Genomic DNA, 27956 nt, shown 5'->3' with positions numbered 1-27956 from the left:
GGCCGCCTGGTCACTGCACCTTCCCCTGAAGCAGCTGGTGCTGGCCCCTGTTGGAGATAGAACACTGGACTAAATGGATCCTGGTCCAATCCACATGGGCAATGTCTGAGTCCCGGTGGTGCTGGCTCATGGTAAGCTTGGCCTGTAGTTACGGTACTAGCCTAAGACTCAGGAAATCTGGGTTCAGTTCCCAGTTCTTCCACAGGCTCAGTGTGACCTTAGACAAGTAACTTCCCTTTCTGTGCCTCAGTTCCTTATGTCCATACAAATCATTCTGTCACAAGGGGCTGTGAGGGTGAACTCAGTGCACTGTGGTCATGGGCTGTGTAGATGCCTAGATCAATAACTTTGTGGTTAAGAATTGATACTGTCAGTGGCAGGGCGGCGGGGTCACATTCATCTTTTGCTTTGGGCCTTTGTCTCCAGATCCATTTCTCAGGACTGTGGAATTTGTATGGGGTGCTGTTGGTGGGGTTTGCCTAGGGCCACTTGGCTGGTCTCCTATCAATGCACTGATGTCTCATAGACTTTAAGGCCAGAAGGGACCATCATGATAATCTCATCTGACCTCCTGGACAATGCAGGCCACAGAACCTCACCCACCCACTCCTGTAATAGACCCACAACCTCTGGCTGAGTTACTGAAGTCCTCAAATCAAGAGTTAAAAGACTTCAGATTACAGAGAATCCACTGGTTACACTAATTTAAATCTGCAGGTGACTCATGCCCAGAGGAAAGAAAAAACAAAACAAAAAAACCCCCCAAAAAACCCAGGATCTCTGCCAGCCTGACCTGGGAGAAAATTCCTTCCTGACACCAAATATGGCGATCAGTTAGACCCTGAGCACGTGGGCAAGACTCACCAGCCAGACTCCTGGGAGAGAAAGAAAGAATTCTCTGTAGTAAGTCAGAGCCCTCCCCATCTAGTGTCCCATCACCAGCCGTTGGGGATATTTGCTGCTAGCAGTTGCAGATCGGCTACATGCCATCGTAGGCAGCCCCATCATACCATCCCCTCCATAAAGGTATCAAGCTCAGTCTGGAAGTCACTTAGGGTTTTTGCCCCCACCGCTCCCCTTGGAAGGCTGTTCCAGAACTTCACTCCTCTGATGCTTGGAAACCTTTGTCTAGTTTGAAGCCTAAACTTGTTGATGGCCAGTTTATATCCATTTGTTCTTGTGTCCACATTGGCACTTAACTCATATAACTCCTCTCCCTCCCTGGTATTTATCCCTCTGATGTATTTATAGAGAGCAATCATATCTCCCCTCAGCCTTCTTTTGGTTAGGCTAAACAAGCCAAGCTCTTTGAGTCTCCTCTCCTAAGCTACAGTAACTCCTTGCTTAACGTAGTTATGTTCCTGAAAAATGCAACTTGAAGCGAAACAATGTTAAGCAAATCCAATTTCCCATTAAGAATAAATGTAATTAGGGGTGGGGGGGGGTGTTTAGGTTCCAGGGAAATTTTTTTCACCAGACAAAAAACTATATTTTATTTTTATATCTATATCTATATATAATAGATATAGATAGATATAATCTAGATCATAGAATATCAGAGTTGGAAGGGACCTCAGGAGGTCATCTAGTCCAACCCCCTGCTCAGAGCAGGACCAATCCCCAACTAAATCATCCCAGCCAGGGCTTTGTCAAGCCTGACCTTAAAAACCTCTAAGAAAGAAGATTCCATTGCTTTTAAAAAGATCAGGAAGTTGAGACAGCAGCTGCGGCCAGCAAGCTCTCTCCTCCTGAGCCCTGTCCTGTCCCCACCCTGCTCTATATGGAGAAGGGGTAAGCGGGGGGCAGGAGCAGTGGGGAGGGGGACACCCTAACATTCCCCCTCCTCCCCGCTCCCCTGCACAGCAAGCAGGAGGCTCTGGGAGCAGCTCCAAGGCAGAGGGCAGGAGAAGCACATGGCAGTGGGGGGAGGGACAACTGAATTGCCAGCAATTGGTAGCCTGCTGGGCGGCTGCTGCACAGGGAGCTGATGGGCGGGGGGGCTGCCGGTCCACCTTGTTTCCAAGCCCTCACCAGCTAGTTGCAACGGGCTGCTCTTCCTGCAAGCAGTGGACAAAGCAGGCGGCTGCCAAACAATGTTATAAGGGAGCATTGCACAACTTTAAACGAGCATGTTCCCTAATTGATCAGCAACTTAACATTGAAATATCGTTAACCAGGATGACTTTAAGTGAGGAGTTACTGTATGTTTTCCATTCATCAGATCAGCCTAGTCACCCTTCTCTGCACCTGTTCCAGTTTGAATTCATATTTCTTAAACATGGGAGGCCAGAATTACACACAGTATTCCAGATGAGGTCTCACCAGTGCCTTGTATAATGGTACTAACACTTCCCTGTCTCTACTGGAAATACCTTGCCTGATGCATTCTAAGACTGCATTAGCCTTTTTCATGGCTGCATCACATTAGCGGCTCTTAGGCATCCTGTGATCAGCCAATACACCCAGGTCTTTCTCCTACTCCATCACTTCCAACTGATATGGTCCCAGCAAAAATTTTTGTTGTTAGTCCCAAAATGCATGACTTTGCACTTAATTAAATTTCATCCCATTTCTATTACTCCAGTTTTCAAGTTCATCCAGCTCTTCTTGTATGATAATCCTATCCTCCTCCATATTGGCAATACCTCCCAACTTTGTGTTATCCACAAATTTTATTAGCACACTCCCACTTTTTGTGCTAAGGTCAGTAATAAAAATGTTAAATAAGATTGGTCCCAAAACCAGTCCCTGAGGAACTCCACTAGTAACCTCCTTCCAGCCTGACAGTTCACCTTGCAGAATGACCCATTGTAGTCTCTCCTTTAACGAGTTCCTTATCCACCTTTCAATTCTCAGATTAACCCCCATCTTCTGCAATGTAACTAATAATGTCACTGCAGTCTAGATCTGTCATGGCAGAGCCAATCACACTGGGTCCTTTGAGCTACAGACAAACCAGGAAGAGGGGTGCAGCTGTTCTCTGACCTACCCCAGCTGCAAGGGAGTCTATGGACCTGTTACCCTCTTACTCTGGAGTTGTAGCAAAGAAAGTGAATGAGACAGAAGTAAGGTAGACCTGTGTGTGTGTGTGTACACGTCTCTTGGATGTTGGTATGATGATCTGTCTGATGTGCAAAGGGCCCTTGACTCTGACTAGCTCTGGACCTTCCTGAATGACTGTCCAGAGCCTGGTTACCCCAGTCTTATGCTCCCACTTGCTTTAAGATGACCTCGCAGAGGTGGAGAAGCTTGTGGTTCAGGTGAAGGAGAAGACATCAAATGTCCAAGCACTTTCTCATGCCATTGTTGGGCAGTACCTTCCGGTGAGTAGAGAAGGCTCTTTGTCTCCATCCCAGGTGAGGGAAAGGTCCTGTGGGAAATTGAGCTTGTGCTCATGTAATTAGACTGTACCCTGGTGCATGCCTAGAGGGGGCAGAGTTGGGGTTCCCTTCATTCTGGAATTCCAGAAGGGAGTGAGTCTTGCCCCCAGTGGCATTGGGTGCCCCTGGAGCTGTACTAAGTTGCACCATGGCCACACTGCCCCCAACCAGCCCTAAACCTCAAAGGTCAAAGAAAAACAAAAAAAGCAATCTGCAGCCTATACTTATCAACAAGTTCCATTCCTATCTAATAAGGTATTTCTCACCCAAGGGGGGAGGGATAGCTCAGTGGTTTGAGCATTGGCCTGCTAAACCCAGGGTTGTGAGTTCAATCCTTGAGGGGGCCACTTAGGGATCTGGGGCAAAAAATGGTCCTGCTAGTGAAGGCAGGGGGCTGGACTCAATAACCTTTCAAGGTCCCTTCCAGTTCTAGGAGATTGGTATATCTCCAATTATTACCTATTACCAATGGTTAGTTCGTCCAGCGCTTGTCCCCACTGACACAGTCCCTTTCCCTAATGGTTACCTACTACCCAATTTTATAGGGACAGCCCTGATTTTGGGGGCTTTTTCTTATCTAGGCTCCTATTACCCCCACCCCTTTCCTGGTTTTTCACACTTGCTGTCTGGTCACCCTATACCTACTTGGGACAATCGTCTGCTCTTATACAGACTTACCCCGGGGGGCCCACTCTCCCCAGAACTCTCAGAGCTTGTTTGGCTTTGTAAATCTCCAGCCTGCATCTACTCCAGACAGCAAACACAGGCTGTCTCCTGTTGATTGGGTCAGCTCTCAGACTGCCCTCCCTCAGGTGCTAGTTTTCACTCCCAACAGATTTAGAACACAATGTCCTGTGTTAGTTAACTCTGAAATTGTTTCCCATATAAACATCTCATAATAACCAGGACAGTCAGCTAGAGCTTAGCTTTCGGCAGACCAAACACAACTCCCTTCGGTATAGTATTGAGAAAACAGTGGGACTCAGTATCCCTGCCAGGGCATGCCTGGGCACGTCTGTGTCACAACAAAGTTTCTGTTCGTATCTTTATCCCCACCAGGCCTCCCTCAAGAAGCTGTTTCCTTCCATCATGAGCATCATGTGGCCCATCCTGTTCCTGGAGTATGAGGGGAATTTTATCCAGGTAATGCATGAAAAACCTGCTTTGGATCCTGAGGTTGATTCCTAGCAGGGTGCCAACTGACTGGACTTTTGTGATTTCTGAGGTAAGTGAGGGGTGGCTGCAGGGCCGTGGCTCCCCCTGCGGGCAGATGGGCCGGCTGCTGCCAGGCTGTGGTTCCCTCTGGCTGGCAGTCTGTGGCTGCCCGGTTTACGGGGATCTGTTTTTCTGTATTTCACACAGAAGTTCCAGAGGGAGCTCAGCACCAAGTGGATCCTCAACACAGTCAGCACCGGGGCCCATGTCCTCAAGGGCAAAATTCTCCACAACTACATGGTGGACCTGAGAATTAGCAACTCCAAGCTCTTCTGGAGAGCGGTGTGCATCCTGCAGGTACTGAGGCCCAAGGCAATGGCCTAGTGAGGGAATAAGAAGGTAGCAGCATTACCAGTTATTACTTCAGAGTGTAGGGGGAGGCCCCAGTTGTGGGAAAGGCAGGAAGCAAGATCAGTAGCTAAGGGGGGTGAGGGGGGAAGACTCCTGGTGTGGCCCTTCTCTGGACATTGGCACTGCCCCCAGTGGGACCTCTTCAAGGCCAGGCAGAGCACTACAGCCCAGTAGCCGACCCTCCCGTCCTCCACCTCCCCCATCCTCTGTACCATGGCTGGGAGCCTAATCCTGAGCATGAGAGAATCTCATCACCAAGATGAAACAGTGCACCACAGTGCACTGCTAACCACCTGTGGGACAAAGCAGAAGTACTTGGCCCACAGTTTATATGGGATCACTGTGGGAGAGGCCCAGCAGTATGAGCATGGTGAGCGTCTACCAGGCCACGACAGAGCATGTCTTGATGTCCCTCAAGCTGTCTCCATGCTGTGCCCTGCTCTGAGGCAGATTGTGAGAGGCAGCCAGCATGTTGCTGGAGCTTGGTGGTCACTACTGGGCCTGGGAATGGGAGGTTGGAGATGGGACAGAAGTTGAAGAGGTCTTAAGGTTGAGTTTTGGCATTTCTCGGGGTTGGTAAGTGTGCTTATCCCTGCCTACTCTGGTTAGTAGTGGGCATAGCTCTTGTACCATTCAGGAAGGGCAGGGATCCATCGCACAGGTTGTCTCTAATATTCTTCTGGGCTTCTTGGACTTCAGCTAGTGTGATGGGGAGGGTGGATGGATAATAGGGTCTAGTCGGGGTTTTCTTGCCCAGTTACCTGTAACCTGGGCCCTTCTCTGTGCTGCCCCTGCCCAGCTCGTGTCCACACACATGTGCACGTACACACCCCCATTCACCCAACCCTGGCTGGGGCTGTCATCTCTGGTGTCATGCACGACTCTGAGTTTGCCCATCCCCCAGCCAAACCATATAGATTTGGGACAGACAGGAGCCAGCCCTGCTTTCCAGCCATTCTGGCTGTCATCATCTCCTTCTCAGTGTTACTCACCACTGGTGTGCTCCCACTCCCCCTGGTTCCCTGGCCTGCTCAGGATCAGTGCACGGGACCCTCCAAATGCCCCTTGCTAAGCCATGTGAGAGCCACTCCAGCACCATCCCTGAGCTGCACTGAAATGGAATCTGGTCTCTGTCCCTGCTCTGACTGGCATGCTCTCCCCACAGCGGTTCACGGGGCACTCCCAGGCCAGGTGCCTGGAGGGCCTGCTGCAGACCATATACGACCCTGAGGTGCTCTCAGATGACATTCGCAATGCAGAGCTCTCCAAACATATTGCAATAGCAACGGAGAAGAAAAAGGTAACAAGGCCCATGCCCTGTCTCTCATCAGCACCCCACCTCATGGTGTCATACACGGTGGAGCCCCAGCCCTCTGGCTCCACTCTGCTCAGATGTGCTGCTCAATGGGCCTGATGCAAACTCTGGCACCTGTGACACTCGCACAGGGACATGCAGCAACAGCTTTCGAAGGCAGGAGACAGAATTTCAGGTGGTTGCTCTGGGGGCCACCTTCCAAAAACCATCGTCCATGCTGGGGCTTCTCCTCGCAGAGGGGGTGAGGCTCCCAAGAGGCACCAGCAGACAGGTTTCCCCCTGGAAAAGGGGGAGGCCACCCCCAGATGCAAGTGGGGTGCTGATGCCCCCAGATCCCCAGCAGGTGGCGCTCCCCTTAGCACTTGCACACCAGGGCCTATGCAACTGGCTGAGCTGCTGGGGAAATGACGGGGTGAGCGCCCCCCTGCCTGATTCTGACGCTGTCTCCTCTTGTCTCCCAGGTTGTCCCCACAGCCCTTCTGTGCCTGCTGCGGAACTGCTCAGTGCAGGAGGCCCAACTGCGGCTTGACACCTCCCCGTCCATCCGAGCAGCCATTGAGTCCTCACTGAATGCTCCGGGGCGCAAACGGGGTGCAGACAAATCAGACTCCACAGGCAGGAGCGTGTAGGAGGCAGCACCCATCCACTCAGGGGACTATGTGGGGAGGGAAGGGCCCAGCATCATTAACTTGTGTATGGATCCAGCAGTGCATGCTGGCCAGGCAGCCGCACTGTCTTCCAGCCAGGGAGAGCCGCCAACTCCCTGAACAAGAGCAGCAGCTGGGATCTGGTGAACACGAGCAGCACCCACCTAGATTGGGAGCCGAGTGCTGTGGGCTCTCCTGTTAGCTCCTGGTGGGAGGGGACAGATTACCTGGAGGTGGGAATCTGGTGTTGTCTAGGAGCCTGAATTTCCGTGGCGGACCATGTGCTCCCCAGGGGCCTGGATTGCTCTGGGTGCGCTAATCTCTGGTGGATGGGGGTGTGGGGGGTATCATCTTACCTTGGGGAATCAGGGTGTGGGGTGCACTGTAATCCTTTGAGCAGGTCAGCTGTTCTCTCTGCTCTGGGGAGGAGGAAGAGTCACTCTGTGATGTGAGCTACTGGGGGAAGTTGTTCTGTAATCCCCAGAACATGGGGTGGGTTGTAGGTGTGTGGGGTCAGGTGAGGCTGGATGTTGTCACCGTGTGTTTAATCTTTTTTTAAATAAACTGTTCTGTGTTTGCCCAGCTGTCTGTGCTGTCAGCTCAGCAGCTGTGTGGGGCTCATGGGCGGCTCCCCAGCTTGTGCAAGACCAGAGCTGGCAGCAGAGGGGATGTGTGCCCTGCCCACCTGACCCAAACTGCACTGACTGCCAACAGCCCACAGGGCCCCGGCACAGCCCTACCCCGCCAGCAGGGGCTGGAGTGGAAGGGGGTCTCTGCATTGTGGCAATTATTCACTGAGTGGCCGGAGCGCTAGGGCTGTCAAAACCCTTGCATTTGTCCCTGTGTCCAGTAGCTTCCATGCCCCCCACCATGGCAAAGTCCTTTGCTGCATTATCTCTGCAGGTGGGATGATGGACGTTGGAGCTGAAGGTTCGAGGTGAGGCACTGGCCTTGAACAGTCCTGTGTTCTAGAGCTATGGGGACACCCCCTGCCTTTGCTTTAGGCATCACATCACCAGGACACTGACAGCCAGGAACTCTGGTGGGCATTGTCCTTGACTCTGTATTCAGCTCCCTCCTAGTGCTATAACAGCATCCCTGCACCTCCAAATGTGGTTTGGCTGCATTCTGAGAAAAACAAGGTTATGGCACAATTCTCACACCAGGCAGCAGAACTGAGCTTTCTGGCTGGGCTGGGCAGTCAGTCCATTCCTGGGCGTGTAGCCAGCATGGCATGGAATAACCATTCCCCTTTCCCCAGGGCCTCTTTCGCATTCGGCACCCTAGCATTCTGGCTGCTCTGCACCACCTGATCAGTAGAGACTGAGGGCCTAAGCTTCACCTCTGCAGTTCCCAACCCTGCAGGCTGCTCTAGCTTAGTCTGGATGCTAACACTCCCTGGGGCAGAAACAGGCCAGAGTAGTAGCAGGGATGCTGGCCCCAGCCCACATTGTCATGAGGGAAGGTTTGTTCTAACTGCTAAGTCAACTCCTGCCCCTTTGCTGAGCTGATGGTCCTGTGGCTCTATGGCCAGACTGCCAGTAGCACGGCACAGAGTAGCCACCTTGTAGCCATGCCTGGCCCACAGATGGCAAACCGCTCAGGCCCAGCATGCACCTGCCAAGCCACATACGTTACTGGTCATCATCATCATTGCTTGGGTGTGTTGGAGCGAGTGGGGTCACGGGGAGGTGGAGGAGTGCTCAGGAACATGGAAGTGGGGGGAAATGGGGCCTGTGAGAGCACATGGGTTCAGGCATGTGGGGCGGGAGTGTTGGGCATATGAGGGAGTCAGGGTGCATGAAGAGGAGGTGTTGGATGTGTGGCACTGGGGCAGCTGGGTATGTAAGAAGGAATGAGGGCAGGCCTGGGGAAAGAGGATGGCAGGTCCATGAGAGAGGCAGGCAGGTGGAGGTGAGTGGGTAGGTGCATGGAACTGGGAGGGGATTGGGCACATGGATTTGGAGGGGTTGTGGGGGATGTGTGGGGGGTTGAGCACGTGGAGGTGGAGGGGTTGTGGGTGTGTGTGTGGGGGTTGAGCACGTGGAGGTGGAGGGGTTGTGGGTGTGTGTGGGGGGGTTGAGCACGTGGAGGTGGAGGGGTTGGGGGCGTGGGGAGATTAAGCACGTAGAGGTGGAGGGATTAGGGAGGTGTGGGGGGGTTGTGGAGGTGGAGGCGTTGGGTGTGTTTGTGGGGGGTTGAGCACATGGAGGTGTGGGAGGGGGGTTGAACACATGGAGGTAGGCATTTGGGCATGAGAGAGAGAGAGTGGAGTCAAGGGCATGGAGGTGGGGGGAGGGGTTGGGCATGTGAAAGTGAGGGGGGTTGGGCACATGGCAGTGTGTGGAGGTGTCAGGGCCGCCCAGAGGATTCCGGGGGCCCGGGGTCTTCGGCGGCGGGGGGCCCTTCCGTTCCGGGACCCGCCGCTGAAGTGCCCCAAAGACCCGCGGCGGCCCCCCCCCGCCACCAAATTACCGCTGAAGAGGGAGCGGGACCTGCCGCCGAAGCGCAGCCCGGTCTTCGGCGGTAATTCGGCGGGGGGGGGGCCCGCCGCAGGTCTTCGGGGCACTTCGGCGGCGGGTCCCGGAACGGAAAGGCCCCCTGCCGCCGAATTACCGCTGAAGACCGGGCTGCACTTCAGCGGCGGGTCCCGCTCCGTCTTCGGCGGTAATTCGCCAGCGGGGGGTCCTTCCGCCCTGGAGCGGAAGGACCCCCCCGCCGGCGAAGACCGGGAGCAGAAGAAGCTCCTGCGCCCGGCCCCGCAAGAGTTTTCCGGCCCCCCCGGAGCGAGTGAGGGACCCCGCTCCAGGGGCCCCAAAAAACTCTGGTGGGGGCCCCTGTGAGGCTCAGGGCCTGGGGCAAATTGCCCCTCTTGCCCCCCCCTCTGGGCAGCCCTGGGAGGTGTCATGTGCTTCTTGTACCTGGGAGGGTGCTGGGCTGCTACTAGCAGGTCAGGCTCTTGTACCAGATATGGACTCGCTACAGAGCCGCCTTTAGGGAGACAGGATGCCAGAGATGTGTCTTCCTAAAGACCCTTTAATACACTGCTGGCTACATTGCCATTAGCTCAGGTCACTGTCGACTAGTGGCTGAACAGTATAATACAGTCTAATTAAAGGTAATAATTGGAGATATACCAATCTCCTAGAACTGGAAGGGACCTTGAAAGGTCATTGAGTCCAGCCTTCACTAGCAGGACCAATTTTTGCCCCAGATCCCTAAGTGGCCTTCTCAAGGATTGAGCTCACAACCCTGGGTTTAGCAGGCCAATGAGCTAGCCCTCCCCCCATTGCAGCTTCTCCATTAAGTGTTACATTCCCCGCATTTACATACTATAATGCTGTCTTTAAATTTCAGTATGTATCAGTCTATTAAATGTCTGTGAATCATAGTGTTTTTTCTAATTACATGACCCAAACGCAAAACTACTTGGCCATCTGGCTATCCATTAGTTGCACTGACTGTCTCTGGCAGGTTTGGAATGTTCTGCATCTGTAGAGTTGTCTCTTTTGATAGTTCTGTCTGAGTAACAAACTGAAGATGTTGATGGTTTCTGTTGAACTCTCCACTATTAGTCTCGCACACATATCATCTGGCCAATTAGTTGTTTTTCTTTATGACAGCTGGAGTTGTCCAGCCTTTCTCTCCGTCTTGTTTGACGCAAACATGGTCACCAGCTTCTAGATCCAGCAGCTCTCTGAGAGATGTCTGTTGTGAAGGCATTCATAAGCGCTTTTTATCCTACTTGGCTTCTCTTTATGTCTGGCCACTTTGTAGGTACACTGAGGGCCAAAGTTGGAACAGTAGTTCTGAGTTGTCTTCCCATCAGGCATTGTTCTGGACTCTATCCACGAGCCGTTGTGTGTTGATCTGCACCTCAAAAGAGCAAGGAATGGATCTTCTGGCTGCAGGATTTTCTTACCTCTCTGTACAGCTCATTCAGCCTTTCCATTTACATGTGGGCTGCTAGTAAAATGATTAAAACTATTTTTCATTCAGAATGACTTAGATTCTGGTGCAATGAATTGTGGCCATTGTCCATCACTAATTGTTTAGGAATAGTGAAATGAGCAAAAGTGGACTTCAGTTTCTCTCTACACTGCAACCCGTTACATCTGTCAAACACATTATTTCTATATGCCTGGAAAATTGTCCACTACATCCAGATAACAATGTACTCTGACTTTGTATAATCTGCAGCTAGTCTCTACCAAGGTGTGTCTGGCAGAGGTGGTGGTGTTAGAAGTTCTTTGTGTTGTGTTGGTCTGTTAGTTCTGTAACATTCACATGCAAATACTTTGTCCATACTCAGGCCTGGCCACCACAGTGACTGGTTGGTGCATTCATGGCATTCAGTCTTTGATGTCTTCATGAATGAGGTTTAGGATTTTTCCTTTCATTGCATTTGGAATTGTGATTCAGTTGCCTTTAATTGTGAGTCCATTTGACTAATTTGGTCCATGTACTACAAAGTATTCTCTTGTCACTTCTTTAGTGAGACATACTATTACAAGAGAGGGTCAGGTGCATGGCAGGAGGGGAGGGGTGAGGCATGTCAGAGCAAGTTGGGTTGGATGCATTGAGGAGAGGAAAAGATGTGGGGTTTGTCAGTGAGTGGGGTTGGATGTGAGGGTGGGAAAAGCTAGGGGGAAATTAACCCAAAGCAGGGAGATGAGAGGTGACGGAGGAAGACAAACCCATGTGCTACCCTGGGAAAGGCAGGCTCTGTGCAGCAGTGCAGGTAGCCAGGCCAAGAGAAGCATCTCCGAGACCTTGGCTCCTCCATTGAGATTTTTCAGGCTGCACAACATCCCATTTAAGCAGCATCTGAGTTAATGATGCCCTGTTTAACAGGACACAGTCACACTAGTATCTGCTCCCACAAACACAATGGCTTTTGCCATTGTGACCATGATCACAGCAGAAGTCATAGAATATCAGGATTGGAAGGGACTTCAAGAGGTATCTAGTCCAACCCCCTGCTCAAAGCAGGACCAACCCCAACTAAATCACACTACAAGAAGGATGTGGATAAATTGGAAAGAGTCCAGCAGAGGGCAACAAAAATGTGTGTCATAAGTCATGTGCTCCAGCCCTCTAATCATTTTTGTTGCCCTCCGCTGGACTCTCTCCAATTTTTCCACATCCTTGTTGTAGTGTGGGGCCCAAAACTGGACACAGTACTCCAGATGAGGCCTCACCAGTGCTGAGTAGAGGGGAATGATCACATCCCTCAATCTGCTGGCAATGCCCCTACTTATACAGCCCAAAATGCCTTTAGCCTTCTTGGCAACAAGGGCACACGTTTGACTCATGTCCAGCATCTCGTCCACTGTAACCCCCAGGTCCTTTTCTGCAGAACTGCTGCCTAGCCACTCGGTCCCTAGTCTGTAGCAGTGCCTGGGATTCTTCCATCCTAAGTGCAGGACTCTGCACTTGTCCTTGTTGAACCTCATCAGATCACTTTTGGCCCAATCCTCTAAGTCATAGATCCCAAGACCAGAAGGGACCATTTTGATCATCTAGTCTGATCTCCTGTATAACACAGACCAGAGAACTTCTCCCAAATAATTCCTAGAGCAGAGCTTTTAGAAAAACATCCAATGGTGACTGAAAAATTGTCAGTGATGGAGAATTCACCACAACCCTTGGTGAATTGTTTCAATGGTTAACCCCTCTCACCATGAAAAATGTACACCTTGCTTCCAAGGTCTACTTGCTTAGGTCTGAATTTGTCCAGCTATAACTTACAGCCATGGGCTCATGTTAGACCTTTCTCTGCTAGACTGAAGAGCTCATTGTCAAATATTTGTTCCCTACTTACAGACTCTAATCAAGTCATTCCTTAACTGTCTCTTTATTAAGCTAACTAGATTGAGCTCCTTGAGTCTATCACTACAAGGCATGTTTTGTAATACTTTAAACATTCTTAACCTACCGACCGCTATGCCTACCTTCATGCCTCCAGCTTCCATCCCGGACACACCACAAGATCCATTGTCTACAGCCAAGCACTGAGGTACAACCGTATCTGCTCTAACCCCGCAGACAGAGACCAACACCTAGAAAATCTCGACCAAGCATTCTCAAGACTACAGTACCCACACGAGGAAATAAGAAAACAGATCAGCAGAGCCAGACGTGTACCCAGAAGCCTCCTACTGCAAGACAAACCCAAGAAAGAAACCAACAGGACTCCACTGGCCATCACATACAGTCCCCAGCTAAAACCCCTCCGATGCATCATCAGGGATCTACAACCCATCCTGGACAATGATCCCACACTTTCACAGGCCTTGGGTGGCAGGCCAGTCCTCGCCCACAGACAACCTGCCAACCTGAAGCATATTCTCACCAGTAACTGCACACCGCACCATAGTAACTCTAGCTCAGGAACCAATCCATGCAACAAACCTCGATGCCAACTATGCCCACATATCTACACCAGTGACACCATCACAGGACCTAACCAGATCAGCCACACCATCACCGGTTCATTCACCTGCACGTCCACCAATGTAATATATGCCATCATATGCCAGCAATGCCCCTCTGCTATGTACATCGGCCAAACTGAACAGTCTCTAAGGAAAAGGATAAATGGACACAAATCAGATATTAGGAATGGCAATATACAAAAACCTGTAGAACACTTCAACCTCCCTGGCCACACAAAAGCATATCTTAAGGTGGCCATCCTGCAGCAAAAAAACTTTAGGACCAGACTTCAAAGAGAAACTGCTGAGCTCCAGTTTATCTGCAAATTTGACACCATCAGCTCAGGATTAAACAAAGACTGTGAATGGCTTGCCAACTACAGAACCAGTTTCTCCTCCCTTGGTTTTCACTCAACTGCTAGAACAGGGCCTCATCCTCCCGAATTGAACTAACCTCGTTATCTCTAGTTTGCTTTTTGCTTGCATATATAAACCTGCCCCTGGAAATTTTCACTACTTGCATCCGAAGAAGTGGGTATTCACCCACGAAAGCTCATGCTGCAAAACATCTGTTAGTCTATAAGGTGCCACAGGATTCTTTGCTGCTTTTATAGTAAAGAACAGAATTGTCAGGCACATAGATGAGCATAATTTTGGAGGGAAGAGTCAACATGTTTTTTGTAAAGGGAAATCATGCCTCACCAATCTATTAGAATTCTTTGACGGAGTCAACAAGCATGTAGACAAGGGTGATCCAGTGGATATAGTGTACTTAGATTTTCAGAAAGCCTTTGATAAGGTCCCTCACCAAAGGCTCTTAAGAAAAGTAAGCTGTAATGAGATAAGAGGGAAGGTCTTCTCATGGACTGGTAACTGGTTAAAAGAAAGGAAACAAAGGGTAGGAATAAATGGTCTGAACTGATCACAGAACTAAAAATTATAGCTTAGGTGTAAGTGACCATCACTTGATCATATTTATAATGCACAAAGAGAATAAATATTTACTGATCATTTCTGCCTTTTCTGCATTTTACTGATAATTCTACCATTTCCATTTAGTAATGGATCATTGTTAGGCTTCTTTTTGTTCCTAATATACTTTTAAAACTCTTTATTGTCCTAACTCTGTTACTCATAGATTTCTCCATGTGTCCTTTTGATTCCCTTATCAATTTTCTACAATGCCGGCTTTTAGTTTATATTTATTACTATCAACTTCCCCTTTCTTCCATTGTTATATATATTATAACTGCCTTCACTTTCTTTCAAAACCTGGTCAGTTTTTTTTAATCTCTGTGGCCTTTTCCCTTGTTTGTGGAATTATGGTATTTTGGGCATCTAGTAAAGTGTTCTTAAACAATTCCTAATGATCATTCACAGTTTTCAGATTAAATTCTTCCTCCTAGCTGATTTGGCTCATAATTGTTTTCAGCTGTGTGAAATTGGCTCTTTTAAGACACCAACTATATAGAGCAGGGGTCCCCAACGCGGTGCCTGCGGGTGCCATTGCACCCGCGGGGGCATCTAAATGTGCCCATGTCCTGGCTGGTGGTCGAGCATCCACCGAAATGCCACCAAATTTCTGCGGCATTTCAGCGGCGATGCCTCTCGATGACACCGCTTGCCACTGAAAAGCGACGTCATCGAGAGGCGTCGCCGCAGAAATTTGGCGGCATTTCGGCAGATGCTCGACCACCGCCACGGTCCTTCATCTGGTACCTGCCAGACGAAAACTTTGAGGACCACTGATCTGGACTTTATTCTCTTTGCACATTATAAATATGATCAAGTGATGGTCACTTACACCTAAGCTATAATTTTTAGTTCTGTGATCAGTTCTTTATCTGTCAAGACTAGGTCTAATACACTATTCTATCATGTTGGATGCAACAGTTTGAGTTAGGAAATGGCTTGTTTATTTAGAAATTTCAGTGATGTTTTAGTACTGGCAATATGTGACCTCCAGCATGCCACTCAAATTGAAGTTCCCCCATGATGATGCAGCTTTTTTTCTACACTTTAGACAAGGATATAAGGAAACCGTGACTTGGCAGTTTGTAGCAAACATCTGCTAATACCCCACCTTGTGCCTGTTACAACAGTGATCCACGAACATTCAAGGTGATTTTATTCTGAGTTATCAGTGACTTGGAAACAGGTAATGCCATTTTGACATACAGTGCCCTCCCACTCCCCTTTTGCCCACGTGATTCTTCCTAAAGAAGTAGAATCCAATCGTGTGAATCATTCTACCGGGTTTCAGTACTACTAACTAGATCACATTTATGTTCATGGATTAGCAATTTCCATGAGCTGGGAGTATCGTAGGCCAGGGGAGGCTCCCCTAACCCAGGCCATGACCCCACACATGCTCCTCCCCACCCTCGCTCCCCCTCTCCCCTGCAACTGGCAGGGGTAGGGTCCTGCTCAGGCCAATGCTCAGGCCAGCCATAGGGTTGCCAGCAGGGGCGGCTCCAGGCCCCAGCACGCCAAGTGCGTGCTTGGGGCGGCATGCTGCGGGGGGGCGCTCTGCTGGTCGCCGGGAGGGCGGCAGGCGGCTCCGGTCAACCTCCTGCAGGCGTCCCTGTGGAGGGTCCGCTGGTCCCGCGGCTTCGGTGGAGCACGCCTGAGGGAGGTCCACCGGAGCCGTGGGACTGGCGTGCCACCATGCTTGGGGCGGCAAAATGGCTAGAGCCGCCCCTGGTTGCCAGGTGTCCGGTTTTTGAGTGGAATGAAAAGGGACCTTGGTGGCTGACCAGGCCGTTAAAAGTCCGGTTGGTGCCTGTCACGGAGTGGGGTACACCCCCGGCTTCCTGCAATTCACCATGACTCTCAGCCAGCCAGTAAAACAGAAAGGTTATTTAGATGACAGGAACACAGTCCAAAACAGGTCTTGCCGGTACAGACAACAGGACCCCCTTTAGTTAGGTCCATCTGGGGCCCCCAGGGAGGCCACAGACCTGTTGGTCAGGGCGTCCCTCTTTATTTCCCAGCCAGCTCCAACACTGAAACTCCCTTCCGCTGTCTCCTTTCTCCCCTCCCCCCGATCTGTCCCCCAGCCTTTGTGGCCTTTGTCCAGTTTCCCGGGCAGAGGTGTTACCTGGCCTCCAACCCCCCTCCTGGGTTCTCATGTTACATGCTCAGGTATGCCCTCTTCCCCAATGCAGGCAGTCCCAGCACAACTCCCCTGCAACCTTCCCAGGTTAATACTCCCCACTCAGCATTCACATAACACAGTGTAAGCAGAGTCAGGATGAGCTCTACCCTGACATCTGGTGGTAAAGTATGGGGAGTGCGGAAAGGAATTTCAGGTATTTGCATTGGCACACCCACCCCACCTAGCATAGCTTACGGCAGCCTGGGATGGTTATTTTGACAGCTCTGGGATCCCCAATTTCTTTGATTATTGGGGCAGGAGGAATAAAGTGTTGTCACCCTAATTATGTAAATAAGGAACTATGAGACTGCATTAGAACAGAGATGTCTCACTATCCATTAAGTAGCACTTGCTAGACAAGGGACATGGGTGCCAAAACCCAGTGAATTGAGAGAGGTTGGGGATTGGTGTGTGTACCTGATGGTCTGGGCCCTGTTTTGGGGGCCTGGAACACCAATTGCACATTCTCCTCTCTCCACTGTTAAAGAACAGAGCTAATTTTGAATCCTTTAGGAGTCCATCTAGAAGCTGCTGACCTGAATTCACGTTGGGCCCATGGTGCACCAGCATCGGGGCTCCCCTACTACAAGCTGAAATCACTAAGTGCTGTGTTAACTAGTGGGGGAGCTTGAAAAATCTATTGCTAAGCGGCTGACAGAGCGGAGCAGTTTGCAGCATGTTGGAGCAGCCCATGGAACAGTGAGCGGAGTGGAGCGGTTTGCGGGGACGGCTAAAGGAGCGGCGCACCTGGTGGAGTGGAGCCAGTCGTGGTGAAGGCTGCAGCAGAACGCCACAGAAAGGTGGAGCAGCTGGCCCCAGCCCACGTAAGGTGCCCCTTAACACCCTGTGTGTGCACGCCCCCCCCATTTCCACCCAGGCTGGGGGGGTAAAACTCTGCAGATAAACTTTTGAACTCTGGGGTGGCACTGACCAGAGACAGAGACTTTTGGGTTGTTGGACTTTGGGGTGATTGGACTTAAGACCCTAAGGGGGAAAGGACATTGCCAAACGTACTTGGAGGTGGATTGGGGTTTTTTTTGCTTATGGTTTGTGTTATAATCCAGTTTGTGGTGATGCCACATTGTTTCCCTCCTTTATTAAAAGGATTTTGCTACACTCGGACTCCGTGCTTGCGAGTGGGGAAGTATTGCCTCCTAGAGGCGCCCGGGGAGGGGGGTGGGATGTAATTGTCCCAGGTCACTGGGTGCGGGCTCGAGCTGGTTTTGCATTCTGTTATTGAAACGGAACCCCTGGATACTGAACCTGGCCCTTGTTGCTGCCAACTCAGAGGGGCAGAAGAGTTACAACAGCAAGAACATTCCCACTTCATCACAGCACCGTAGCGGGGCTAAGGCAGGCTCCCTGCCTGCCCTGGCTCCAGGTGGTCCGGCATGTCCCTGTGCCCCTAGGCACAGGGGTGATCAGGGGAGCTTCACACGCTGCCCCCACCCTGAGCGCCGGCTCCACAGCTCCCAGTGGCTGGGAGCCAATGGTGCTGGAACATTTTAATAGTGGGGGTACTGAAAGCCACCTCCCTTGCCTCCTGTCCATCCCCCCCCAACCCCAAGAACTGGGGCCAGGAGCAGTGCCGTGTCTCCGGGGGCGGGGGAGGAACCCAGACAGAGGTAAGGGAGCCAAGGCTGTGGCCACAGCTGGGGGCAAGGGCAGGGCCGGCAGCCAGGACCCTCAGGCACACGGTCAGCAGCCACGTGCATGGCCAGAAGCGGAGGCACGGGGCCGGCGGCTGCATAGGGTGCCAGAAGCAGAGGCGTGGAGCTGGTGGCCGGGACTCCCGGGCCTGGGGCCAGGACCCAGTGTTCCTATGCCGGAACTGCTGCCAATGGGAGCTGCAGGGGCAGTGCCTGAGGGAAGTGCACAGAGCTGCCTGCCCACCCCTGCACCTAGGAGCCAGACATGGCGGCCGCTTCTAGAAGCCATGCAAAGCCAGGGCACGTAGGGAGCTATGCTGCAGACCATAAGCGCCAAATTTCCCCCATGCCAGTGGGTGCTCACGCCCCCTCTGCCCTGACTCCACCCTTTCCCTGCTCCCTACCCCCACCCCCATTCCAACCCCTTCCCCACATCCCCGCCCCGGCCCACCTGTTCCCCAAGTGTGCCTGTCACGGAGTCCCCGGGCGATGCTCTGGAACTGCTCCCCACAAAGCCAGGCAGGACTCTGGGGAGCCTCCTCTCCCTTGGAGCATACTGTCCCCAGGGCAAGAAGCTCACACGGCTTCACCTCCTGGGTCTGACCTTGGAGCATTCAGCATGTGCCCCTCCGTGTGCTTCCCAAAGCGAGTCCGCCGAGGTGGGGTCCTGGGGAAGCCACTGGGTCCTGCACCCACCCACCCCCTCCTTCACAGTCAGACATGACTCTCAGCCAGCCAGTAACACAGAGGTTTATTTAGACGACAGAAACACAGGTCTTGCTGGTACAGACAACAGGACCCCCTTTAGTTAGGTCCATCTGGGCCCCAGGGAGGCCACAGCCCCGCTGGGAGGCCCGAGCCCTGTCGGGACTCCCCTACATTTTCCAGCCAGCTTCCAAAAAACTGCCAAAACCCCCTCCAGCCTCTCCTCTCTGGGCTGTCTCTCTCCTGGGCCAAGAGGTCACCTGAGCTCTCTGTCTCCAACACCTTTAGCATCCCCTTGCGGGGGACGGGTGGGGGGAGGGCCTGGCTATTAGTCGCCAGGCGACAGAGGGTCGGCCAGAACTGAGGCATCAACACAGTATTCAGAGGAAACATTAAAAACAGTCCCACTCAGTCACAGTGACTCATTCCCCTTCCTCCCCCCCGCCCTCCCAGTTGCGCAAAACAGCTGTGCAGGCACTGGGAGTGAGGGGGAAAAAGCGGGCACGCGGCGTGCTCAGGAGGAGGTGGAGGGGAGCTGCCAGTGGGTGCTGAGCAGCCACCAATTTTTCCCTGTGGGTGCTCCAGCCCCGGCGCACCCACAGAGTCGGCGCCTATGCTGCAGCCCGGGAGCCACCTGAGCCCACACCACAAACCTCTGCCCCAGGTCGGAACCCCCTCCTGCAGCCTGCACCCCAACCCCTTCCCACATCCCAGCCCCCTGCTCTAGCCCTGAGCCCCCCTCTTGCACCCAAACTCCCCCCTACGGAGCCTGTACACGGCACCCCCCCCCACACCTCAACCCCAGCCCTGAGCCCCCTCCTGCACGCCAAACCCACAGCCCCACCTCAGAGCCCACCCCCCCCCGCATCCCAACCCCTTGTCCCAACCCCTCAGTGCCATCCCAGAGCCCCCTCCCACACCCTGAACCCCTCATCTCTGGCCCCACCCTGGAGCCCTCACCCCCTCCCACACCTCAACCCCAGCCCTGAGCCCCCTCCTGCACGCCAAACCCCCAGCCCCACCCCAGAGCCCCCCCCGCATCCCAACCCCTTGTCCCAACCCCAGCCCTGAGCCCCCTCCTGCACGCCAAACCCCCAGCCCCACCTCAGAGTGTTGGAAAATCATAGTGCTAATGAAGCCTTTCCGTATTAGGCCTGAGTAAACCAAAGTTATGTTATGCTTGTCCAAACTGTGTTGGAAAGCTTACAGAACTCATTAGACTGAAGGCCGTGTATCTACCTAAGTCAGCTATTTCGCTTATCAGTTTTGTTTGGCTCCCCAAGTATATGTTGGCTCCCCAAGATTATGCAGCTGTGTTCCCATGTATGTCTTCAAGATATTTAGTACAAAGGGTCAACAGATGTACCTTGTTTCCCCTTCAGAATGACAAATGTATCCTCAACAGCTGTATGTCTCTTGTAGCCCCCACAAAATGATATATGTATCCTGCGTACCCAATTATCCCCTAACAGATACATGTACAGGTTCTACAGGTCAACCAAATGACGTAGACAAACGTAGGCTAAGTTGTTTGTTACTGATTATAAAAAGGCCCGTTCGGACTTGTGGGGTGTGTCTCTCTCTTTGGCACGAGCCGAGATGAGAGCACCCGCTCAGCTGACCGATCAATAAAGATAATGGTACTCGTCTCTCTGATCCTCCGTGCCTCCTTGGTGTAATTAGGTAAGCTCCGGGGGGGAAACGAGCCCTTTTGGCTAACAAATTGGCGACTCCGCCGGGACTTCTCTCCCTGTAGGGGGCGCGACCGGCGGCCGAGGACGGCTCAGGAGAGTGGCCACCTTGAGCTATTGGTTTGCTCGAGCTCCGGGTCACCGCAATCGGCCGGGACGGCTACGCCCCCTCCATAGAGAACTCCAAACGACACGGAGGCAAGACAGTACCAGAAGAGGGGAGTCCACCTGCCAGACATGGCCACTCCGGGCGTGGTAAGTGCGTTACCTCCTGGGTTTTGAGGATTAACGCCCCCGAAGTGAGGGTTGGGACTTTGGGCCCCTAATGGTAAAAGACTGTGGGTAAAAGCTTTCTGGTTAAGGTACCTAGGTTCAGACACGGCTAATGAATAATTCCATTTACTCCATGAGTCTGTGAACAATTACTGGGAGCAGCCCCAGGGCTGGCTTTTCTTTTTGGTAGGGGTACTTTTGTTTCTTGTTCTATTGGTATGCTGGAAGCCGAAACTGTGATAACCGGGTCTAGGAGTGTGTGAACCCATCTTCTCTCCCCCCCCCTTCCTTTCCGTGTGGGCTACTGACAGTCTGATCATCTCACTGGACGCAAGCGGCGCCGTCTCCCAGAGACTAGCCGATGCTCTTTGCTGAAGGGAGATGTAGGAGAGTCGTAGTCTTCCTTGTGAGTCTCTCCTGTGTGAGTGCCCTGTAGGGAGAGATCCTTAGTTTATGAGCTGCTAGTGCGAACAGGGCAGTGTGTGTGTAAGTGGAAAATGGGTAAGGGACAGTCTAAACATTCCACCTCACCCCCTAAGGGTACCCCAGCATATTATATGTACGTACATTATGGTTCTAAAACCTGCAGGTATTTAAAGAATTGGAATCTTCACACGCATGAAGATCCATCTAAACAATGTCCATTAAAAGGTACTTTCAATCTAAATAAGATCATATATCTCAGAGGAGCTTTTAATCGTCAAAGAAAAGCCTCTGACACAGTGTAAGCAATTTGTCTAGGTATGGGTTAATTTAAAATGCAGCTTGGCAGAGAAATAGAAAGTTGCTTTGTGTTCAAGGTCAAGAAACAAAACTGCTTTCAGCCCCAGCTGGTTGTGGAAAAATAAAGACAGGCAAACTAAAGGCAGTACAAGTTACAGAACTGGTGAGATTACATTTGCAAAGCTTAACTGTTCAGTGAGATCCAACAGTCTGACTTTGTGACGGATGCCGGTGTTGGTGTGGCTTGGTGACACTGGAGAAGCCAGAGGTAGCTGACCTGGACTAGAATCTCTGAAAGAGACACCGCAGGAGATTCCAGGGTGTAAAAAAAACAAAAAAACCAGCCCTCCCAAGAGCAGAAGCATGTTGGAAATTCTGAACAAGCTGTATACAGGATAATCTCCCATCCACCTATTCCCCCTTTTCTGAACGTTATATACAGACGTGGCCAGTCTGGACATGTGTGAGTATTAACGTGGCTTAAGGCTTGGGGCATTTATATTTTTCCTGAGTGATGTGGGAGCATTCCCAACACTCTCCATTGTTGTTTTATTATTTGTAATGAAGTTTTAAAATTTGGTTATATGGTGTGTTTTCTCTATCCTCCCCCAATGTCCTGCAGTCCTGTCCTGTCTGATCACCTGACATGAGGGATAAATGGGTAACAGGAATTTGTCACAGTTTGGTGAGCAATAGAGAATGGGGGAACCCTGTAGAATTTACACCATCTATTTGTTTTACCCTTGTTGTTTTATGTTTGTTTTATTTGGTTCTGTTGCTGTTATATGTTGAGGATTGCATAATTAAAGGTGTGCCCACTCTCAGCTGCAGTAAGTCTGAGAACTGGAGAAGGGTTTAGCATTCCTCTCTCCACCCTGGTTGACCGGGAAGGGTGGCAGGTGGATCTACCCCCAGTCGTAGCAGGACTGCAATAGAGTAGTTGGAGAGAAGGACGAGATGTGTACTTGATAACTAGAATTGAGCAATTAAGAGCATAGATCATGAAAAAAAAAAAAAAAAAAAGGATCGGGCCCAGGCTGATGAAGCAGGAGTTAAAAGTAAAAAGCAAGCCAGAAAGCATCTGTATTAATGCAAATTATCTAACTGATAAGGTAGAGGCCACTGTGCCTATAAAACAGGGTAGACCTTTGTTTTTGTCTTTCAGATAATCAAAGAAAACTAATGCCAGCTAAACAGCATTCAACGTACCATGATTTACTGGCACAGTAAAAATTATGTTTTGTGTTCTATGTTCTGTCTTGTGGTGTTTGTCTCATGGTCAGAATTGTTGTGTTTAATATTTTCATGGGATGGTCTGATTTGAAATCAAGCGGAAGTGTTGGATTGAAATGCAGATACTTGTTTTGTTTAACTTAGAATACAAAGTGTGGATACATCAGAAAAATGTGATCTACTAAAGTCTAATACATTTTCTTAAGTAAGAGAAAGAAACTACATTGGCCAAATCTTTTAATTGAAAATTGTTGTTAAAATTTGTGTACCGACAGTCTTTGGAAGCAAAGACATGAAAAGTTAACCCACTCCCCTTATTGTACAGGGGATCCTTCTGGCTACCTCAAACTTTTAGCCGGAGGGCTGGGGATGGTGGATAGCTATTGGACTAGAGGTTATATTACGTGAACTTCTCAAAGTGGGTGTGCTTGTTGGTTTGTTGTTCCAAAGCTCTGTAATAAGGTTATATTAGTAAAAAGGTATATGTGGCATATATTAAATAATAAGACTAATGTACTGTATAACAGCAATGTGTATATGTTCATTGTTAACAAAAGGTGTATAAGTAAAAAGTAAAAGTTTCCTTTGTAGGTTAAAAAAGCCAAGAAGGGAAAAGGAAAAAGAACGAGTTAACTGAGGAAAAAATAGTTAACATATTCAGTCTCAAGATAAGACACTGACTCTGTTCAAGGACTTGGCTAACAACCAAGAAAAGCGGGGGGGGGGGCTTGAATATACCCAAGCAGATGTAAAATCTGCAAAGACACTAATGCAATGTGTTAGGTTTCTTTTCTCACAGGTAAAGAAGCACTATCCGAAGACCCTAGCAGCCCCGCTACTTGTTGGAACCAGAAGACTGGGTCTACATAAAGGTCCACCAACGAAAGACTGCTTTGGCTCCATGCTGGAAAGGCCCTTATTGAGTCCTGCTGACTACCAACACCGGTGTGAAGTGCCAAAGACTGACTGCTTGGACCCAGGATTCTCACTACAAAAAGACCCCTCCGCATCGGGAGAATTCTCCTACTGATGATTAGCCTATTTCTCCTTCTAGCTCCACTGTGCCTTCTGGACAGCAGGGAAAAAGGACAAGGTGACGTGCTAGGAACCTCTCCCTTGTCCACTGACAGATTTACTGTGCCTTTGAACTTTTCTAGAAGAAATGCTCATTCCACTGACATTGCCAAAGTCCAGGAATTCCTGACCAGAAAGGACATTGAGAACTGACCCTGGTGAAGAATCAAAGAATTATACACTGACAGGAAGAAATTTGTGGGACCCATGTTTGGGAATGTGGTATTGATTGGATTTTGGGGTTTATTCTACAGGCTGCGCCCTGTGTTTTGGATAAATCCTTCAGTATGTATTGCCCTCCCTAATTGGATTTTAAATGACATTGCCTTTATCCAGTTTTCAGATCACTTTTACATACCCAGATTGTTCACAAGGGGCTGCCATTAGATTAGCACAACAAAAAGCCTAGGTTATTTCCTCTGGAGAAAGGGGAATTAACCAGATCCCTGTGGGCTGGGGCCAATAGTGAAGCAGCCATTTGAAATATTTTTCAAAGCTGAGAACATGATAAGAAATTGGGCCAACTAAAAAAGGCCACTAGCCTTATTTTTTTAAGCTCAGCTATCTTAAGTACAGGCTGGAGTCGGTGAGTTACATGTCATTTCCATCTTTAGTTCTATGACCCAGAAGTTACTGACAGAGATGGTATTCAATATCACTGAGGCTGGGAAGGCATTGCAGTGGAATCTAGTATGTTTAGAAATCCAGGATTTCCTGAATGACAAGCTGATGGCCATTTGAAATGATCTTAAGCACCAACCTTGGCCACTGCCCTTACAGACACATCAGGAACCATCTGATCTGTGGTCAAGAAGACATACTTGGACACTTTCTAAGTGGAAGTGTGTACATTTACAGTGCTCCTTCCAAGCATATGGACCGGTTAGGGTGGGTGTGGCTCCCACATACCGAATCCTGCCGGATCCATGGGAAGGATGCATGTGGGACTTAATACCCCCTCATTAATGACCCCAGCTCCCTAGAGCTTAATTGCTTTTTTTGGCCTCAAAGTGTGAGAACACTCAGCCAAAGGGTTTGGTGAGTATTCTCAAAGGGGGGAGTTGTTGGAAAATCATAGTGCTAATGAAGCCTTTCCGTATTAGGCCTGAGTAAACCAAAGTTATGTTATGCTTGTCCAAACTGTGTTGGAAAGCTTACAGAACTCATTAGACTGAAGGCCGTGTATCTACCTAAGTCAGCTATTTCGCTTATCAGTTTTGTTTGGCTCCCCAAGTATATGTTGGCTCCCCAAGATTATGCAGCTGTGTTCCCATGTATGTCTTCAAGATATTTAGTACAAAGGGTCAACAGATGTACCTTGTTTCCCCTTCAGAATGACAAATGTATCCTCAACAGCTGTATGTCTCTTGTAGCCCCCACAAAATGATATATGTATCCTGCGTACCCAATTATCCCCTAACAGGTACATGTACAGGTTCTACAGGTCAACCAAATGACGTAGACAAACGTAGGCTAAGTTGTTTGTTACTGATTATAAAAAGGCCCGTTCGGACTTGTGGGGTGTGTCTCTCTCTTTGGCACGAGCCGAGATGAGAGCACCCGCTCAGCTGACCGATCAATAAAGATAATGGTACTCGTCTCTCTGATCCTCCGTGCCTCCTTGGTGTAATTAGGTAAGCTCCGGGGGGAAAACGAGCCCTTTTGGCTAACAAAAGCCCACCCCCCCCCCAGCTGGAGCCCACCCACCCCATGCATCCCAACCCCTTGTCCCAACCCCGCGCCCGTGCCCACCGTTTGAACCCCTCAGTGCCAGCCCAGAGCCCCCTCCCACACCCTGAACCCCTCATCTCTGGCCCCACCCGGGAGCCCTCACCCCCTTCTGCACCTCAACCCCCTGCCACAGTGCAGTGAAAGGGCGTGAGGGTGGGGGGGTGAGCGGGGGCTGGAGGGCGGGGGGCAGGAGCAGGGGGCCTGGGTACGTGGGGGGGGCAGGGGCCTCAGGGCGCGGGGGTGGGTGCGGTTTTGTGGTAACCCGAGCCAGCTGGCATGGCTGGGGGGGGGGCGGCGGCTGGGGGGCTCCGGCCGTGAGGGCGAGGGGCAGAAGGGGCGGGGCTGGCTGCCCCATAGGGCGGGTCGCCCCCAGGCTGTCTGTGAGCCGCGTGCCGAGCACCGGTGTTCAGGCAGCTGCGGACGAGCCGCTCGGCTTGTCCTGTGGGCCCGGGCTGGAGCGGGGGGGGCACTGCCAAGCGGGGGGCAACAAGCGCCCCCCCCCGTGTGGGTGTGTAGGGGCGCCCCGCCCCCACGCTGGGGGCGGGGTCTGTCTGGGGGGGGAGGCGGGAGGCGCCCCGGGGTGGGAGGCCGGGCCTCATGAATATTCCGTCTTGTTAAGTGGGGGGAGGAGCCAGGGCAGCCCCGTCCCCGCCCTCGGGTGCGCGCTTCGCCCCGGGCCCCGGGGTGGGAGGCGGAGCTGCCCCGTCTCCAGGCAACGGGGAAGCGGCGCGGGACCAGGTCCGGGTGAGGGGCCCGAAAACGCAGCAGTTTACAGTGGGGGGAGGGGCCGCGGGCACTGGGTGAGGGGAGCAGGAGGCTGGTACCGGGCGGGGGGAGCCAGGGCCCTGGCATGGGGGGAGGGGCTGGGCAGAGGGTGAGGGGAGCAGGGGGCTGGTACCGGGCGGGGGGCACGAGTAGGGGGGGAGCCAGGGTCCAGGCATGGGGGGGGAGGGGCTGGGCAGAGGGTGAGGGGAGCAGGGGGCTGGTACCAGGCGGGGGGCACGAGTAGGGGGGAGCCAGGGCCCGTGCACAGGGGGAGGGGCCGGGCACTGGGTGAGGGGAGCAGGGGGCTGGTACCAGTGGGGGCCCAGGGGGCACAAGTAGGGAGGAGCCAGGGCCATGGCATGGGGGGAGGGGAGCAGGGGGCTGGTACACAGGGGGGGGGCGTTAGGGTTCCCCCCTCAGCGAGCTGCTCTTGCTGCTCCCTGGGGAGAGGTGGGTGGAGGCTCTGTTACTGTATCTTGTTCCATTCTGTCTCTCTGGAGGACGCACTATGCCCCCCAAGAGAAGGCAGAAACTGCAGCAAGAGCAGAAGGGGCAGCCAGCTGTGGCTGCTCCCCTGGATGGAGCTGATGAGGGGGCTGCAGCCAGCAGAGAAGAGGTGCTGCTGCAGCAGGAGTACAGCCGCCTGTGCAAGGAGCTGGAGGACATGAAGGGGGCACGTGTTCAGCTTCGGGAGGAGAACGAGTTCCTGCAGCAAGAGGCCCAGCGCCTCCGGGCTGAGAACCAGGAATTCATGTGCTATGTGGCCAAGCGGGCCCAGCGGCGCCAGGATGCCATCGTCTCCCTGAATGATCAGAACAAGCAGGCTGTAGAGGAGATCCGCAGGGAGCAGCAGGAACTGCTCACCCTCTACCAGAGGAAGGAGGCAGCTCTGCGGGAACAACTGTTGCACAAAGAGGGTGAACTTCTCCACCTTAGCAAGGAGGTTGAGGGCCTGCGGGAGATCCAGGCACTGCAGCAGGAGCAGGCTGCCCACATCAGGGAGCTGCAGGGAGAGCTGGTAACCACCAGGCAGCAGCACACTCAGCACCTGCAGGAGACCAAAAGCCATTTCCTGCAAGAGAAGGCTGCCTTTGAGCAGAAGTCCCAGCAGCAGGCGCTCTGCCTGCTGCAGCAGGCACAGGAAGTGGTTGCACGATGCATGCAGGAGCATAGTGACCAGGTGAAATGTGAGAACCAGGAGCTGCGGCAGGAGCTGCACCAGCTCATCCAGCGATCACGCACACTGCATTTACACAAGCGCCGGTTAGAGAATCAGGCACAGCAGCTGCTGCGAGAGCGTTGCTACATGCAAGACATGGCTCGCCTGTACCACACCCACCAGGGCAAGAAGTAGGCCCTAGCTGTGACCCCAGGAATGAGCTGACAGAGAGGTGGCCACTACTCACTGCCATGACTTGGTTTTGGTATTAGAATTATTTAGGACTGGGGTTCTCAAACTGGGGGTCGGGACCCCTCATGGGGTCACGAGGATATTACATGGGGGGGTCATGAGCGGTCAGTCTCCACCCCAAACCCCACTTTGCCTCCAGCATTTATAATGGTGTTAAATATATAAAAACGTTTTTAATTTATAAGGGGGGGGGCCACAC

The 27956-nt window shown here is 51.7% G+C and overlaps 2 protein-coding genes across 3 annotated transcripts in view; both read left to right on the top strand.

Annotated features, from left to right (window-relative positions):
- GCKR (glucokinase regulator) overlaps positions 1-7490 on the top strand; it is a 35158-nt gene extending 27668 nt beyond the window's left edge. Inside the window, exons 15-19 of the mRNA XM_045009775.1 lie at positions 3226-3323; positions 4440-4523; positions 4743-4892; positions 6112-6246; positions 6723-7490. Of these exons, the coding sequence (XP_044865710.1) occupies positions 3226-3323; positions 4440-4523; positions 4743-4892; positions 6112-6246; positions 6723-6890 (635 nt within the window). The 3' untranslated portion in view covers positions 6891-7490. The remainder of the gene's footprint in view (positions 1-3225; positions 3324-4439; positions 4524-4742; positions 4893-6111; positions 6247-6722) is intronic.
- Positions 7491-26247: 18757 nt separating this feature from the next.
- LOC123367029 (coiled-coil domain-containing protein 166-like) lies at positions 26248-27904 on the top strand. Of its 2 annotated transcripts, none has more exons than XM_045011014.1 (2): positions 26248-26325; positions 26847-27904. In XM_045011014.1, the coding sequence occupies exon 2, from the start codon at positions 26855-26857 to the stop codon at positions 27698-27700; it is 846 nt and encodes a 281-aa protein (XP_044866949.1). In that variant the 5' UTR covers positions 26248-26325; positions 26847-26854; the 3' UTR covers positions 27701-27904. The 2 variants fall into 2 exon arrangements, with proteins under 2 accessions (XP_044866949.1, XP_044866950.1); XM_045011015.1 differs by having other exon boundaries at positions 26304-26319.
- The last annotated feature ends 52 nt before the right edge of the window (positions 27905-27956 follow it).

Source organism: Mauremys mutica, chromosome 3, assembly GCF_020497125.1.
Source record: "Mauremys mutica isolate MM-2020 ecotype Southern chromosome 3, ASM2049712v1, whole genome shotgun sequence".
Taxonomy (NCBI): domain Eukaryota; kingdom Metazoa; phylum Chordata; order Testudines; family Geoemydidae; genus Mauremys; species Mauremys mutica.
This window is presented reverse-complemented; position numbering and strand designations above follow the sequence as displayed.